The 18,546-nt window shown below is 43.1% G+C and overlaps 1 protein-coding gene across 2 annotated transcripts in view; it reads left to right on the forward strand.

The window, feature by feature from the left end:
* il1rapl2 (interleukin 1 receptor accessory protein-like 2) overlaps positions 1 to 18,546 on the forward strand; it is a 344,386-nt gene that overhangs the window by 322,663 nt on the left and 3,177 nt on the right. For both annotated transcript variants that reach the window (XM_047334583.1, XM_035650663.2), the window contains exons 10-16: positions 9,833 to 9,973; positions 11,119 to 11,179; positions 11,839 to 11,951; positions 15,970 to 16,115; positions 16,300 to 16,377; positions 16,496 to 16,612; positions 17,803 to 17,925. In XM_047334583.1, coding sequence (XP_047190539.1) covers positions 9,833 to 9,973; positions 11,119 to 11,179; positions 11,839 to 11,951; positions 15,970 to 16,115; positions 16,300 to 16,377; positions 16,496 to 16,612; positions 17,803 to 17,925 — 779 coding nt within the window. The remainder of the gene's footprint in view (positions 1 to 9,832; positions 9,974 to 11,118; positions 11,180 to 11,838; positions 11,952 to 15,969; positions 16,116 to 16,299; positions 16,378 to 16,495; positions 16,613 to 17,802; positions 17,926 to 18,546) is intronic.

Below are 18,546 nucleotides of genomic sequence, written 5' to 3' on the forward strand. Positions count from 1 at the left end.
GGGAGAAATAAGAGATGCAGATTGAGAGGTAGATATTGGGAAGGTGAGGGATGTAAGGGAGAATTAGAAGAGACAGAGTGAAGAGGAAATAAAAGGAGAGAGAGAAAGAGAGAGAGAGAGAGGAAGGACTAAAAACAGTCTTTTTCTCTTCTCTTTTCCTCTGTCTGACTTCGGCTGAGTGCCTTGGGTGTCAAATCTATCTTACTATACTTAACTAGCACTCCAGGGACTAACACACACACACACACACCTCCAGAGGGGGTCAGGACGTAAATAGTGGGGTCGTCGTTTTAATTACCTGGATGATTACAGGGAACGTGTGTGTCTGTGTATGTGTTTGAGTGCAGTGCTTTACAATAAACCCATAAGCAGCTTGGCAATAGCTTCCAGCCTATTCTGAATATGTGTGTGTGATCACACCTGACATACATACACAAGAAGCACATACTGTACACTCCCCTCGCGGGAGGCATTCATCCTAATGGGATTGTTTGAAAGTAAATGGGCTTGTATTCGAATGTGCACTTGTGAAGAATCCGCGACATGAACCCACGGTTAACTACTGAAGGAGCTGGAATGAGAAGCAGGTTAAATTGACCCTGTCATCTCTGCCTGTAGCATCGCAGTTTGTGCTTTGTGCTGTTATATGAGCCTCGAATGAGATTGCCCCCCAAAAATTGTATGGGGCTTTTTTATTGTGATGGAGCCCTCTTTATAGACGTGTCTTGTGCATCTGTGCATTGCTATGTGCATCCGGTTCTTTTGTTTCTAAATGAAATGGGCTGTGGTGCCTAAATATCCATTCATAAATGCTCCTCTAAAGGTGCTATTCGTACATTTTCTCTCCTGCAGACCGTGGTTTCTTGTCAGGAGTGGGTGGTGGTGAGATTTGCTTGCCAAGAACTTCAGCCATCATCGCAATTTATAAAGAAAGAGGTTATACCGCAAACCCTCTGTGCAGCGCAACTTCAGGGCAGACCAGACGCCGAAGTGACAGAGCACTCTCAGAAAGAGACAAGACGGGACCACTGGACAAGGGCTAGCTGGTTAGCATGCTTACAGAAGGAGAAAAGAAGGGATAGAGGTAGAAGAAAGATAAGAGTCAACATTGGGGTTGCTTTTAACCACTGGGGACGGCTCTTGACGAGCTAAGCATTAAAGGGGCAGTAAGCGATTCAACAAACTAACCACAAGGCCTAATCGCAGTTGCAGCGCCACCCGCTGGCACATTTCTTAACGTGTCGACGAGCGATGTGTGGAGACTGCACTCACAGTGTTGTGCGGGGTGCATTTTTTTGTTTTCGATTTACAGGGTCTGGGCTGAGCCGAAAACCCAGATTTTGTTTTTGGGTGGGGGGCGCGCACAGAAAGGCGACAGCCAACGGACGGTGAGGAAATATTCGCAGATTTTTTACAAAACCTATATTGCTTGGGAATCGCTCACGGCCCCTTTAAGTTTGATGCTGAACTCTGAACTGTTCTTCTAGACCGGAAAGTAAACAGTTGCCCGATGCATTGGCTATGTAGCAACGCCAAAATTCACAAATCTCTCATTTAAATCATGTAAGCGAAACAACTACTCAATCACACAGTGTAAACAGAAGAAAGAAATAACTAGGTAGTCAGTGACATTAGGCCCCTATCTTCCGTCCAGCGCACAGTGCAAATTTAGTTGCTACTTGTGGACCAACGTAGTTGTTGTATTCGCGCTCAGCGCTCCTTGTTATTTGAATAGCAAATTCACTTGTGCCCATTGCAGCATGTTGGCCTTCAAATGAGGTGCAGTCATGCACATCGTTGGCACATTGCTGTGTTGGGGCTGTTGAAGGTGATTGAGCAACAAAGTCCGTGGTGCAGAATTTCACTGTTATGTTAAGGGATATTGTCAAGATAGTAATGTGCTTGCAGGACGCGCACACGCTCTGGTTGTTACACAAATAGATGGTCTGCCAGTGAGCAAAATTAAAGTGATTCCTCCACAGAGAGGCGTTCTCTCTCACTACCTGACAGTCTGCACTTATAATAGCAGGCCACCAAGGAGCAAACAAGCACACCCAGTTGTAAGGGAATAGGAGATGACACTCAGGGTACGGTCGAATTGGCTTAGGAATTTTCCTAAATCTTGAAGTCAACCGCAAAAAATTTCATCAGCAGCCATGATAAGAGCTGTTCGGATTCTCTAAATGCTTAGGAAAGGAGCTGCAATGCTTCCTTTCCCCATCTCCTTTAGCATAGGGTACACTGGAGCTTCCTATGCGAAAGGATAGGAGATATAGACGGCCCACAATTCACTGCGACAGCGATATTTAACGTGAACACCATGCACGAACGTGAACGATTAAATCCGAAGTAGAAGAAGAAGAAGTAGGAAAGATGACACACAGACGCACGTCAACAACATCCTCCGTCGCATGATGGCGTAGTTTAGTGAAAGTCGAGTCGGATTCTCTGAGCAGCGTTGTCATCTTTTCCTAAGTCCTATGAGTCCTCCTTTACACCTTTCCTTGACCTTATGACAGTTTCCACTGAGGTCAAGGAATAGCAGATAGGAAGGACATTTCAACCCACCCTCACATTAGTTAATTGCAGGTTACGGCATTTAGAGACCAAGTACAACCCTTTTTACCTATGCATCTGCCGAAGCATCATTTTTCCCGCCATCAAACTAGAAAAAGTGGATTTGGACGTGTACTAATTGCCCTTGCTCTATGTGCTTTAGATTATGCACTTAGCATTTTCTTTCAAATAGAGTCATTAATCTTAAACACGTCGAAACTGAAGAAATCTGCTCAATTATATGTGGTATCCAATTTTTTCTTTTTCTTTCAAAAGTTCTCTAACCAACCCTAACTAGCCAATAAACTACTGTGGCGCCCCCTGGCCTGAGGCCTTGAAGCTAATAGAGTCACGTTAAGGCTCCTGAACACAACACGACAGCCTAAACAAAGCACAAGTTATCCTAAGTTAGCACGAGTTATCAAAGCTTGATGTCACGCACCGCGTGTGTGTGATTGAATTAGGGTGTGCTCTCCCCCTGCAGTGACCCAAGGTAATAGGTTGATGCATCTTTGTTGCGCGCACGCGCACGCGCACGCACAGCACATACACCATACACACCCACTAATTGTAACTGACAGGGCAGAAGGAGCTTCCTTCAGCCACCACGATGAGAGTCTTACTAGACAGAGAAAAATGGAGGGGAAAGAGGCAGACTTGAAGAGTTGACAGGAGTGAGAAGGGATTGAGAGAAAATGACAAGCAGGAGGACCAGCTTTCACTCTGGAGCTTTTGAGTCACCGCTGGCTGCCATGATTTTATCTCCTATCTGGAAGGAGAAAATCCAGATTCAGGCAACACAGCTAGGATTGATGTGGGATGAGCAATGGAGATGCTCCCCCCAAATATTCCATTTGAGTGATATTATCTACCTTATTCCACAATACATTGGAAAATCACCCTCAAGACTCCCTTAAGAAAAAGTGAAACAAGCTATTTTGTCTACTACTTCCTGTGTCATTGACATTTATTGACTAGATGTTGGACAGAGCACTGTAAAACATCATCACAGCGACATCACAGCAAGCAACAACACTTATATCAGTTGGGCTGCACAAAGAGGAACTCCACCCATTCTGTGCATTCTGTTCAGTTAACTCATCACAAGGAGTTTGTTTTCTGTTCGAGTACTTCCACATTCAAACCTGCGTGCACACAGAGAAGTATGGTGCAACGAATTGTATCTTGAGCACACAGTCACACTCAACAGTCACACAGTTGAGTGGGGCATCATGAACACTTCCCACTTCTCAATGCTCACCATCTTGGCTATGTGGCGAAATGGGAGGGACCGCCAGTGTATTTTTACATTTGTATAAATGACAGCCGAGGAAGTTGGACCCACCATTAATGTCTATGTTGCATGGCACAGGGGGAACAGTGAGTCAAATTTAAATTTTTACTTCAGGTAAGCAAAGCACACTGAATATTTTAGTGTGCAACAATCATGGTCACATGTTTCGATCGCCTGTGTACTACATGTGAGTGTACTGACTTGAATATCAGATCTGAGACGTGGTTACTAAGTTGCATTATCCTTTGGAGCTTCACTGATGAACTTATTTCTTGCTATTATATCTTAATCTATTGATTAAGTCCATTCCTTGTCAAATACCTGTCTTGTGAGTCCCCCTTTATAGAAGTGCAAAACTAAATCACTGGAGGAATCCTTGAAAGAAAACATATACGTTTTATAAATTTCAAGTTATTTCATGTTTATTTCAGAACTTGAATTATAATGACTTGAAATGATGAGTTGAATGAATGTTCTTCTGAGAGCGCACTAAAATCAGTTTTATACATCATGTTGTATTTATCCTACACACCAGTGTAGGATTTACCGGTGTGACTAAACTGTTGATTGGACCTAATATCGTACATTTGCTGAACTTTGTCAAGTTGAGTCAACTTAACATTTTTACAACTTATGAGCCGAACTACTGAATCGTTCAAGTTCAATTCACATTTTTAAGTGAAACAATTTTTCAGTGTCTGCAGTGATGTTGAGACAATGTTGAGATGAATTTCAATCGTGGCAACTTTTGTCGGCCATAAGAGGAACTGCATCTTCAAGCATTTCCCATGGAGATTGATGAGACCATTATGTGTTGGTTTTAGAGAAAGAGCATGACGGGGATAAAAGTTTGGGTCTTTAATTAAAGGTCTCCCCGACCATGCAGTCACCACCACCACCATCACCATCACCATTCATGTTTAATAAGTAAAAAGCATACTTCAAATTCAACGTTCAAATTGTGCTCTCATTTTATTGCACTCTGATATCGGGAGATGGCAGTCAGTTGCTCATTACTGATGGACAATATCTGAGGAAGATAGATGTGTGTGTGTGTGGGGGGGGGGGGGGGAGATGGAGAGAGGCATAGGCATCTAAATGTGTGTCATTGCTAATGGAAGTAATATGAGTCCATTTCACTGTAGAGCAAATATTTAGTTAAATTTCACAATTTTTCTTCCCTCTCATACTGCCTTGCCATCTCCATCGCCCCCATCTAACACCCCCTCCTACCCCCACCCTGTCGCTGCCCCCCCTCCTCCCACCATGTAGACCATCATGTCTGTGTTGAACTGGTTTTGTCGGAGAGTAGAGTTGGAGAGACGTCTACTGGTGAAATGTGGTAACTTCAGTTGGACTGTACCTGCACACTTTGATGGTAAAATAAAAAGATGTTGTGCATTGTGGGAGATGATTGCAAAGATAAACAACACTATTAACCCAGTTCATCTATATCTTCCATAAGTTTGTACATTTTTTTTCTTTAAAATTCTCAATATTATGTCCCACAAGTGTTATGCTACAACCAGAAGAGGTTTCAAAAAATCCAAGGTGGCTAATATGAGATGAGTTTTATAGCCTCACCAAAAAGAAAAACTATTTTAAAATATGACAAATCCGATAATATTGTTATCATCTAATCAAAGAAAAAAAAAAAGGGGGGGGGGGGCAGCAACATTGTCAACATGTCAGTGAAGGTGAGAAATCTCATGGTGAACATACATTGTGAAGTAGATAAGAATAAATGAAAGTAGTACCTCATCAAATGTAATCCTAGTGAATTTAGTGAGAAACAAGGATATTGTATTGCAATTTGATGGTACTAGTTCCACAGCTGACCTGCCCGGCATCTCCATAGAGACAGAGTTGTTGGTGATTTTTTTGAAGATGCAAATTATTTTCACAGATTACCCGAATTTGACAGAAAAATCTATTGAATGGCAGATGTACCAAAATCAGAATAACACACACATGAAAATGCATATGCAAAAATACACACAAAACAATGTAGGCAGCAGCTACAAATGACTATACAGACATCCTTTTTTACAGTCTTACTGTGAAGTTTTATGTTGTTTAATGTAATGGTGTAGGCTGCTTTAACTGTTGGCTCACCATGCTGGGTTGACACTTCAAATATTTTTCCATCATGCCACCTCTGTACCTTTGAATTTGGATAAAAGATGTTGTTTTTTCTTTAAAATGAAAGTGCATAATCCATAAAGGTCACTGATTTCTGGACATTTTAAGACAATTTCCACATTGCTATACCTATAGAAAATGGTTAAAAATAACTATACTTCAATAAATGCACTTACATAAGTACTGTACTTGGGTGCATTTCTGAAGTACTACCACTGTACAGTTCTTACTTGTCCCTTTACAGGTGAAGGTCAATTCATTGAATATGTTGTTGCATTGTAACGGCATATAGTTTGAAAGAGCTTCACCACGACCAGCTACAAATATGATAAGAAATGCTCACATTTTAATGGATGACAAAAAAATAATTAAATACTATAACATTTGATAATGAAACAGACTATTCCGATGCATAAGGAGTAGTTTTACGTTTGATACTTTAAGGACACTCTCCTTATAGGACTGCAATATAACACTTTTTCAGCTGGGATCTCAATACCGCTTATACCACTAGAAGTTTTAATATTTAATATTTTGTATTTGTAGAATACTATGTCATTAAAAATGAAGCCCTCATGGTCACCTCATCTCTGACAGACACCTTCAGTAGGAACACAGTGCACGGGAAATCTTTCGTGAGGAGAACAGGACAAATCATTTATTAAAATTTTAATAATGTTAAGGTATATTGTTATGTTAAAAGAAATTTCACAATGTTATGTACACTATTAGTTCTAAGATAGCTAGAACTGAAGAAGCCTCTTGGATAAGAGTTGAAACCGTCTTCAAGAAAACTACAACCAAGTCCAGTTGCTTCTTTGTTTTGACACCCTCGTGGATATATTGTTGAAAATGTTATTAAATCATAGTAGTCACACAGCATATTGTATGAAATATGTATGTCTGGGGACCTACAGTAAATCTGTTTACACAGTCACATTATGTGGACTTCCTCAAACACACATTATCTAAATGAATTGTTTTAATGTTATGGTAAGGTTGAGGTTCATTTTATAGTAGGGTTAGGTAAGTAGCAGTTGAGATATAGCTTTGCTACCATAACCCTCTGAACCATAATCCATTTTTTTCCTATTTGGGGTCTGCCGCGTCACCTCGTGTAATAATGTTACCTCAAGCCTGTAATGTACAGTCAAGTTATATCCATCTTCTTTTTTTTCAGGACAACCTAGGCTATCAGCATTTGTATGCTTCAGTGATATCACATGCATGTATAAATGGTTATATGACCATAAAGACAAAAGAAAATACAAAAAACAGAAATTGAATCTCACAGTCATTCATTATAATGACACACCAAACAACAATGTTTCCTTGGCTATAAGGGAAAACAATTCAAAACATTATTACTAATGCAAATCAAAAGTTGTGTACATTTTTCTACAAATAAATCCTTTGATTTTGATCAAACCACGCACCCTTGTGGATTAGTGCACAGCCCACTCTACCTTTCTGGTGACTATAGTCTGAGGTGGGTGGAACAAAAGACTTCATATGACCATGTGACAATACTCGGTAGTTTTAAAATCCCGACTCGAACAGTGGAAGAAGTACTCACGTGTGTGTGTGTGTGTGTGTGTGTGTGTGTGCGTGCGTGCGTGCGTGCGTGCGTGCGTGTGTGTGTGAGACGGGGAGATAGTGATAGATCATATTTCCCTTGGTGTCATTCACAAGCCATGTTCCATTAATCTCCCATACACTCATATTGCCTATGATAGCACAATCATTCCTTTACACAGTGTGAGATGTGTGTGTGTGTGTGTGTGTGTGTGTGTGTGTGTGTGTGTGTGTGTGTGTGTGTGTGTGTGTGTGTGTGTGTATAACATGCTGACGTGAGGTCATCTGTCTCTCTCACTCAGGTTTAGGAGTTGGCAAAACACTTCCTGTGCTCTGCATCTCTGCAGCATACTGTGCAAGTCAGTTCTTATGAATAAACAGAAGTTCTGTCTACATTCTGTGTCAATCACCAACAAATGCAGTTTGTGTATCTTGGAGGTCCAGTTAATTCGTCAAATGTATGTCTTTGTATTGTAATGTATTTCATAAAACATTTGCGAAGCCCAAATCTTGTTCCATGTTGTTTCAAATTCAACGCTTACGTTCACATCCGTGTTACAGCCTCTCTCTCACTGCAGCACGTCTTGGCGCCAAACTCCAACTCTCCTCATTCGGTGTGAAACCCCTTGAGATTTTCAGTCGCCCCATCTGGCCTTCCCTGTGAAAAATTTCTAGGGGCTCCAGTGCCAATACGCCGTGCACATCAGCCTAAGCTAAGCCTTTGCCTTGACCCACAGTCAGTCCAAAGCCTTTTCTCCCATTAGAGGATAAATCAAACCTTTGTGTGGCCTCTCGAGTGCAGCTAGAATGGCTCATTGCTGCCTCTCCCGTCAAGGCGAAGCCACACACACAGTCAGACTTTGAAAGACTATTCAACACATACTTCCTCTTAGGAATCAATATCTCTTTTTTTTTCACAAGCAATAAATGCTCAATTCAGCGCTTCAATGGCTTTGCTGCTACAAGCCTCACTGGGTGTGCCCAACAGCTCATGGTGGCTAAAGTTGGCAGATATTCATGGACTAAATATTAAGGACATATTGTGCTGTGTGACAAAACCGGTCCTCTTAAGGACTTTATGATTCTTCTCCACTTGTATTGTTTTAGCTTTTACACTATAGTCACCCGTGGCCACAGTGGCTCCTGTTCAGTAAAACGTGCGCAGACCTGCTCTCAGTACTCGTTTCTTCAGACTTGATGTGCAAGACCACGCACAAGGAAGTAGGTTTAGGATGTTTAATGAAAAAACAAAGGCCGAATAGTGCGTAGCGGAGTAGGTGCGCAGGGGCAAGGTGGGTTAGGGCTCTTTCGGTTCGGCTGAGGCCGACTCCAGGCATCCACGGGTTCACAGAAAATCGGTCCTGGACAGAAAATGTGATTAACAAGAGTACTTCGACATCGAACAGGTGTCGTGCTCGACTGTGTGGCTGTGTACAATACCACAACAGGTAGAACGATCCGGCCTCGAACGTGTGTCCAGCCTCAGCTTGAGAGCAAATGTCTGATGAGCTGAGGACTACCAGGCGGGGGTCCCAGCCAGGCGGCCCGAGACGAGGCCGCGCCCCCCCACTTCGCCTGAAACCACACACAAAACAAAATGGTTATTCAGGTCACAGCGGGAGCCGTGACACAGGACCAGGACAGAGACGCTGAAAAATGTTAACTTTAAATTCAAGTTAATAAAGCATTTAGTTCAGTGTACCCGATGCTAAAGGAGATAGGAAAGGAAGCATTGCAGCACCTTTCCTTAGCATTTAGAGAATCCGAACGGCTCTTATCATGGCTGCTGATAAAATACTTCCGGGTCACGTCAAGATTAAGGAAACTTCCCTAAGCCAATTTTACACTTCGAAGAGGACAAGTCCAAGGAGAACTGCTGCCTGATTCAATCTAAATCGACAGTAATCGCGAGCTCCTAAGTAATCCCCTGTTGACAGCCAGTTGGTTCTGTGGTTTCACAGGAGTTAGGTTGACGTGCCTCACGTGTCATTTTGCGTGTGCGTGTCTCCCGGTGCCTCATTCGGTTCACTGTCCTAATATACACATGTGATTCATCAGAAAGAATCACAAAAGTCAATAACCGTAGTTCTGCCTGTGTGTGTAAGTGACTGACTTTCAGTCTGTGCAACCGATTTGGAGAAATTGACGGCAGAGTAACAAAGAAAATGAATCCATCCACATATTTGGGGGGAAATAGGTGATTATTTTATTTATTTTTATTTTGCCATTTCTGCACCTGATTCTGATTCTTCTTCCTTACTGCAGATATGTATCGCCTGGAGCTGGCCGGTGGTCTCGGGGTCATACTGCTGCTGCTGGGGGTCCTGACGGCACTCTATAAGTGTTACAACCTGGAAATCATGCTCTGCTACAGGAGACACTTTGGGAGCGACGAGACTGAGGACGGTAAGCCCGGTTCAGTGCCCAGTCCCACCGCACGACACCCACACACCACACCGATACCGAGTGAAGAGTCAACGGTGTGTTATGATAGAAACATGCAGATAAAACCCACAATTAACATTAATAAGCTCCAAACTGATGACAAATGTATTTTTTAAAAAAGCATCAAATTTAATAAATGATTTAGTTTTTCGTTGATTTGCCGATTCTTCTTGTGTTCATTGATGAAATAAGGATGAGCTTTATTTTTAAAGTCCCTTTGAAGAGTAAAAATTGACAAATCCATGCAAGCATATTAACTATAGCTAAATTTAAGAAAATAGCAGAAGGAAATTTACAGAGACGTGATGGTCGTATTGATTCAAAGTATTGATTTCCACTTAAAGTTCAACGCCGGTCTCATAGTCCTTGCAAGGTTTTTCTGAGCTTTAGTGCTCCAACGGTGAATAGCTGATTTTCCTCTGTCTTTTCTTTTCTTTTGCTGCTGCTGTAATAAAGTCTTTTGTGGAATTTGAAGCCAATCCCAGTGCTATACCTCTGGAAAATAGTTGAAAATAACTATACTTCAATAAATGCACTTACATATGTACTGTACTTGAGTGCATTCTTTTGAGGTACTACCATGCGGTACTGTACTTACTTGTGCCTTTACAGATAAAGGTCAATTTATTGAATATGTTGTTGCATTGTAACAGTTTAAGAAGCTTCACCTTGACTAGCTACAGAAAGATAAAGACATTTTAATGCATGAGACATGAATAATTAAATAATATAGCATTTGACAATGAAACGGGCTATGCGGATGCATAAGGAGTAGTTTTACTTACAAAGATTAAAAAAGTATTATCTTATCTTATCTTATATATATATCAAGAAGTGATCTCATTCAGGAAGTCAGCTGTGTACTTTTAAAAAACAGCTTACACCAAGACCACAATAAAACAATAAGCACAACATGTGAGAAAGAATCACGTTGCCATCTTTACAGTTGTAACAAAAATAAACTGTGCTGTGATTCCATGTCTCCCTTCAGCTGTTAGGGAGGTCAGAGGTATATGTAACCCGGCTTTAAAGGTGAAATGCAAATAAAGCGCTTCAAACCTCCCCTGTCCTCTCTGTCTGACTCCGTTGTCTCTCGACCCTCGCAGATAATAAGGAGTACGACGCCTACCTGTCCTACACTAAAGTGGACCTGGACTGTCTGGGCAGGTGAGCTGTCTGGGCCTCACACTCAGGGCCGCCAGTGGCTGTGCAGCACGCACACAAAAAAAAAGAAGGACTTGCTCGGGTCGATCATGTGTGCTGGACATTTGCAGTGAGCAGTCGCTGCTCTCCAGCGGACCGGATGTAACACCGACTTACATATTGATGTGTACCTTCTCTCTCAGAGTGGGACGAGAAGAGGGATGCCACCCTCATGTCTGCACGTCATGTGTGGAGCTGGCGTCAGGACATGGTTACACTTTGCCATAGCTTTAGAATAAGAAATTGGAAGCAGGTGGAGACAGGGAGCCCGGCTCTCACTAAAGTGACAAAATATCGACACCTCCGAAATTCACCAATGAATCTCATCCTGGCTCCAGCTCCACACTGACCCCTTGAAAAGAAAGAGAATGATATATGAATTTCCCTTAAAAAATATTTAAAAACGATGCTACACTTACCACACTAACTATGACCAATTTCTTCCTGCATGTGCTTCACAGTATCAGTCGTCTTTGTTAGACGCTGGTCATGTTTAAAGAAGCAGTAGGTCATATCAGGCTTAATGATGTTACAGTACATCACACGTCGCCTTAGAGATTAACTGATGATTTTGCATTTAACTCTCAATCTGGAGCCATTTTCGTTGTTGTCTTCTGTGGCAGGACGACGAGCAGCGACGAGGAGACGTTCGCTTTGGAGATCCTGCCGGATGTTTTGGAGAAACATTATGGCTACAAGCTGTTCATACCGGACAGAGATTTAATACCCAGCAGCAGTAAGTATCCATCTATATATCTATCTAGCTCATCCACTCCTCTGCACCCCCGGCACGCACACACACACACACGCACACACACACACACACACACACACACACACACACACACACACATCACTTCTCACTCTCTCTGTGGAACACTGTACCTCCCAATACCCAGAATTCATCACTCTGTCAGAAGAAATAAGGCTGAATGTGGGTCTTCATTACACCGTAACCCAGTCACAAACAGGTACACACATCTGTGTCTGCTCTCAGCTGTGTGTAACATTTGCACTCAAACCACACAACACCGATACGTAACACGCACGCACAACGTCGCTCTGCCTCACAGATCGTTCCCGATCTACTGTGAACGGTGTTTTCCTCAACTTACAGTAGCTCATGTTGAGTCCTCATTGTGACAAGTACCACAGATGCCTCCATGCATGAACAACGGGAGCTGTGGAAGAAAAAAAACATCTGGATTATTTGTGTTGTAAAAGCGAAGAGATTCGAGATCCAATGTTTGCTCGTGAACACGGTGAAGGATTGCGCGCTGGTCATCTTTCCTGGTCAAGCTGACAACACGGTCGTTTGTCTCCATTTCTACGTTGACAATTTGAGGACAGCATGTGGACATATTTACTGAAGCTGCTGCTCAGAGACAGTCACATTCACATATGTATGGTCTCTAAATATGAACCCAGAGCACTGAGACATTGTGATTCACTGAAGCTGGGCTGAAAAAATGAAAGACATATGGAGAAAAACTGAGGATATACTTGCACAGATTTGTCACTATTTCAGGCACACACACACACACACACATGCACACACAGATACACACACTCAGACCTCCATCTATCACTGTTGAGCTCAGCTCTGGCCTTGCTTGCTGCTGTGAATGAAGCATTTACATTAGAATGTAGTGCGTGCGTGTATCAAATAAACACACATTTAAAATTGTCCCAAACACACTCATATGCACATTCCAATCAGGAGAGACAGTGAATTACGACATTTTATTTATTACAGGTTTAACAGAAGTGATATGTGATGACAAAATATTGATATTTTGAGTCTTTGGCGCATAGACTCCATGGGGAGATATTGAAGCCGAGGGCATCCTGATCAGCAGCAGGTAAATCCCCCCATGGAGTCCGGACACTGGTGGTGATGGTGGTTGATGACTTGCTGAGTGATGGATTGAAGAATCCCATGAGTCTGCACAGACTGGGCGGTGAAAGGGAGGCGGAGGGAGCGCAGAACAGCAGCATAAGAGGACGAAGGCAGGGAGAGAGGTCATATTCAAACAAACAGCAGCAAGATGATAGGCTAATGAGGCAGGCGTGCTGCAACGCTATTGGGTATTCGAGACCAGCTGATTAACCGCTGATTGCAGGAAGGACAGGCTCAGGGAATGACGGCGGGAGCTGATGAGTGTGCGACGGTCAGGATGACTGAGACTTAAAGTACAACCGAAGCAAGCATGAGGGAGCTCATTAAAGCTCATTAATAATTAATTTTTTCCATATTAAAAATCACAGGGTCACCCAGCGCACACGAGATCTAAAAGGACACTCTGCGAAACCTCATTCGCATGTGTAACTACGCTAAGATTCAAACCTACAGTCTTCCTCAACATTATGTTGTGTGGTTTGTTCATGTGTTGTTTTTTTCATCCGGACTTTACACACATTGTATGTCCACCATTTGTTGATATGGTATCGGTTACTGATGCATCCGACATCTGTCTGACTTTGATATTCTTCAGGTAAGGTGTGTGCTTAAGGGAACGTAATGTGCATTAGGGGTTCTAATATTCTGTACCTGCTCAGTGCTTAAAAAAACACTGCAAAACATATCAATAGTCCGTCAGGTCCCAGGTTAATTCCACTGAGCTTTCAAACTAACGCAAGAAATAAAATATTGAGCCATTATCCCCTTCGTATTAGCATTAAGTTGACAAAATGCTTTTTCAACCTGCCCCAAAAACTCTGGGAGAAGGATGCAGTCACTAAATATGTAGTTTCATAACGTGGCGAGAAAGGAACAGACTAATGGGTTTCCTGCATTATTTAACATTTCCTTTAAAATACATAAATAAATGTATTTAAATATGGCTCATAACGAATCAGCACGCTCTACATAGTCTGCCCTTAACCAAGAGGATGCCTCCTGTAAACACACACACACAACACCGCATGCCGGGAGCAGATGGAGAAGTCACATGTCCTCCCAAATTGCGGCTTCCGCTCTGCGCCCCAAAAACATCCGAAATTACAAATGTCCACCGTGCACACCCACACGCACATAACTCTGTCTGAGCCGCGTGTACCGGCCAAAAGGTTACGCGGTGTGCGACGAACAGACCCAGCGAGGTGCCCCTCTCCACTACTCACCGAAGCCATCGACAGAGCAGCGCGGGGACGCGACCTAAAATACCACATTCAATTATCCACTCCATTAGCGCGCCGAAATGAACACGAGCGCGAGAAATAAACCGCGGGAAACAGGGAGAGGGCGGGCGACGGGTTCGCCGGTTTGTGCTGTTTCAAATTAATTGATTTACATAATCCCCCCAGAAAAACATAGCGAGCAGCGAGATGAAGTGACGGGCGGGAGAGGGGAGGAGGGGAGGTTAGATGTTGAGGAGAGGAGAGAGGAGGGAGATAAAGAGAGAAAGAAAGAGGGAGAATGTTGGTTTGTTCTGCGCTATTTGTGCCTCTCAGATTGAGCGTGAAATTGCAATGTGTTGTTGGCGAGCCTCTGTCATTAATTTAGTTAGCAAGTGGAGGGATGGTGACGGAGAGAGAGAGAGAGAGAGACGTACGGGGGGCAGGCAATTGGTCGTTCGCAGAACAGAGATTTTCTGTAACTCCAAGTCACAGAAATAATGAGCAAATGTCGGTTATGCGCGGTGCAGACAACATTGAGAATGTCACCAATAATCCAGTGGAAATGGGACACGATGGGGAGGAAAAAAAGGCTGACGTGAAGCGGCAGAAATATTTCAGGCAGTTCTGCAAGCGTCGCAGTGAACTCTGATTCCTATTGATATGGACACGTAGAGTAGCTCCAGCTCAGATCGGCCCACTTTACGCATCTCATCACCTGCCCTCTTCTGAGTTCTGAGTAAAAAGGCTGATGCCAGGGCCGAAACTCTCGCGCAGGCATTTCTGTCACCCTTGCCGCACACTCCTGTCAATCTCCCCCTGTCATTTATGGATGAAGTGACTTCGAGGATGCGGCACGAGTCAGGCAGATGCGATATTGAGAGGTTTCTCCCTCTGTACACTCATGTTAAATTCCACTATCGCTGCCTTTTTCCTTTTGAAGGCGGTTGTAGCTTTTCCTCTAAATCAACTATAAATAAAATGTTCTGTCTCTCGTACTCACTCTCAACTTTTGGAGACATAAATGCACGACTGTTACAGCAACAACACTGAAGATGTCGTGGAATTTTTCGTCTATCCTCCCCTGACAAACTCTCAAGATGAGTCCTCTCAGGCACCGAGGAAGGCCTTCGTATCTATGGCAAGACGAAACAATCTGAGAGCAGCTGATGTCTCTCTCTCTCTCTCTCTCTCTCTCTCTCTCTCTCTCTCTCTCTCTCTCTCTCTTTCTCTCTCTCTCTCTCGAGGTGTCTTCCTGAATCAGCATCCACTCCATCGATTACTCCATTTAAGAAGGTGTCTTATTCACACGATGCTACAAACACACGATGTGTGAGAACACGTCCAACAGGCTACACCGGACCTATCTGTTGTCCGCGAGGAAATAATTGTAGCACCATTCATTCCCTCTATAAACACAAGTTGTATATTATCCCTATGTTTCCATGACAGTGTGTGCGCACAGTGGTTGTACAACGTCTCTGTGTTGGTGGACTGTCCACGTGAGAGGGCACGAGAGTGTGCGCCATGCTCTGGGCCTCAGTGGCCACTCGCAACCGACTCAGGTCATGCCCGGTTCTTCATTTCAATCTCAATGACAACCCGTCTGTCTTTTTTCGCTCCGCCCCCCCCCCCAGCCTATATCGAGGACCTGGCTCGCAGCGTGGAGCAGAGCAGACGGCTCATCATCATCTTGACCCCAGAGTTTGTCGCCAAACGAGGGTGGAGTATCTTCCAGATAGAGACCCGCCTCCACTCCATGCTGGTTACCGGGGAGATCAAGGTGTGGATCACAGAGTAAACAGGAAAACAGTCTAAAGGATAGACAGATGTGTGTTATTAGCTTCCCTGGCTTGATGACATCACTACATGTGCTCTGTACTTTGAACAATAATGACAACGGCTTTGACGAGATTGTCATATTTCTCCCTTCCCAAACACCTCTCCATCCGTGGTTCTGTGTCCAGGTGATCATGATAGAGTGTGCCGACCTGAAGAACGTCATCAACTACCAAGAGGTCGAGGCACTTAAACATACGATCAAGGTAACCAGAGAAAGGGGGGGATGGAGGGAGAGAGGCAAGAGGGGGAGTCTGTCTGAAGGGCGTCATCGTCCACGAGCAGCAAAAATATCTTCACCTCTCGTCTTCTTCTCCTCGCCAGGTTTTGTCTATCATCAAGTGGAGGGGTCCTAAAAGCAACGAGCTGTCCTCCAAGTTTTGGAAACAGGTGGTCTACGATATGCCTGCTAAACGCAGAGAGACTCTGTCCAGACGCCAGGTATATACAAAAGTCTAAAATCACTTTAGATTCCTTGTGTTTACAGTTTTTTTTCCACAAAACTTTGCATTGGCCCCCAAAAGAAATGAACAAGGGGCCATTTGATACCTTGCTATGCCCAACTGTGACAGTGAGAATAAAGTAACTTTGAAAACACATGAATTTGCACATTGTAGTGAAACCCCTTCCCTGCTTCCCATATTGTATTCTGTAAAATGTATACAGAATACAATATGGCATGACCAGGAGCTTGGGAGTAATACTGTGGAAGTCTAGCATATTTTACTTACGCTCCCCTGGGTGACACGAACAGATGGCCTTGGCCTTGGAGATGCCCAATAAGCTAATGTATTAAAATCCGAATGATAAAGGGGGAAAATGTGACCACGTCGACCACGTGTTAACACCTCAGGTGGTGTATGCCCTGATTAGCAAAGAGATGTTCACCTGCTGCTTGGTACTGCAGAATAATCATGGAGAAACAATAAATACAGAGTGAACCGTACGACGGCAGCAGAGTGGATCAAATCTTAATGTCCCACGGTGACGAAAAAGCCTTGACGTCGTGGAACTGGGGCAGTTATAATGAGAGTAGTAATCACGTTAAAAGTGCTAAAGTATTTTGGGGGTTCATACACTGCACCTGTGCTCTCTTATCTTATTAACACCAGTTATGTGATTTTCTTTGTTTGTTTTACAATTGCAGCCTATTTTTTTCTTCATGCAGGAAACAGCACTTTAACTTTGTTACCGTCTTTGTGGGAGAAATGTGAACGCTTCCGCCCGTGTCGTGGTATAAACCCCGCCCATTATCAGATAATCGGCTGTGATTGGACCGACGAGTTTTCTGCCGGAGGGAAAATCCCTTCCCAATGGAGGGGATCCAGACCGTATTCTGGCAGAGCAAATTGAAATGAGCTCCCACAATTCGTCTGGTTGCCCAGGCTGTGAAATGCCACCTCGACTTAAGGACTACGACTACTATTTACTGTCCACACTTGTTTGGATAATGAACAGTGTCAGTGATGACATGAACCAAATACGTTAATGCAACCAAGTGAAGTTTAGCTAAATGTTTCTGAGCAGAGGACAAACTATGGCTTTGGTTTTACCTTTTTAACGGTAACAAATGTGCTCACCAGAACTTTTGTCTGTATCTGCACAATGTAATCTTGTTTCTGTGGCGACAGGTGATGGACTCGGGCGAACAGGGCCTCTTTGGTGACCTACAGACCACCGTCTCCACAATTGCCATGACAACCACCTCTGCCTCCCTGGTGCCCCCTAATGAGAGTCGCCATGGACATCATCAGGTCAGCTGTTTCACCTCTGACTGACAATAACACTTTGACAGACAAATTGGATTTTATAGGTCACAAATTTACTATAACATTTGATGAATTCATATGAACAACTACCACTAAACTGTACAGTGTGATTGGCTGTAGGAGTTTAGGTCTATAACTGCGAAGGATCAAACTAGCAGGGTTTAATTGTATGTAATACATTTTTTTAAAAGATCGCTAATACCCAAACTTGATTTAACTTCTAACTAGTCTGGAAGGATTGCAAGCTTCTGTGGCAGGCACGAATATATAAACCTATAAAACTGAAACTAGTGGAAAATATAAAAAAAAAAGTACAGTCTTCTCCAAAGGGGCTGGAGAAGCAAATACATTGTTAATAAATAATTATTTCCACATTTCAAAATATATGTAAGTTTGCAAGTTCAGCACAGAATTGATGCACGTGACAAAATATAAGAGGAAACACGCCCAACCCTCCAAACTAACCGAATCACCATCTATACAGTGTACCCAAAAATATTGTCGTTTCTGCAGGCTAGTGGCTTGTCATTAAAAATGTGATGTAAATAATAGTACACGTGAGTTAGTTTAGACCTTTGGTCTAGCAACATTTTACAATGACCAGAC

This window comes from Scophthalmus maximus, chromosome 9, assembly GCF_022379125.1.
Source record: "Scophthalmus maximus strain ysfricsl-2021 chromosome 9, ASM2237912v1, whole genome shotgun sequence".
NCBI lineage: Eukaryota > Metazoa > Chordata > Actinopteri > Pleuronectiformes > Scophthalmidae > Scophthalmus > Scophthalmus maximus.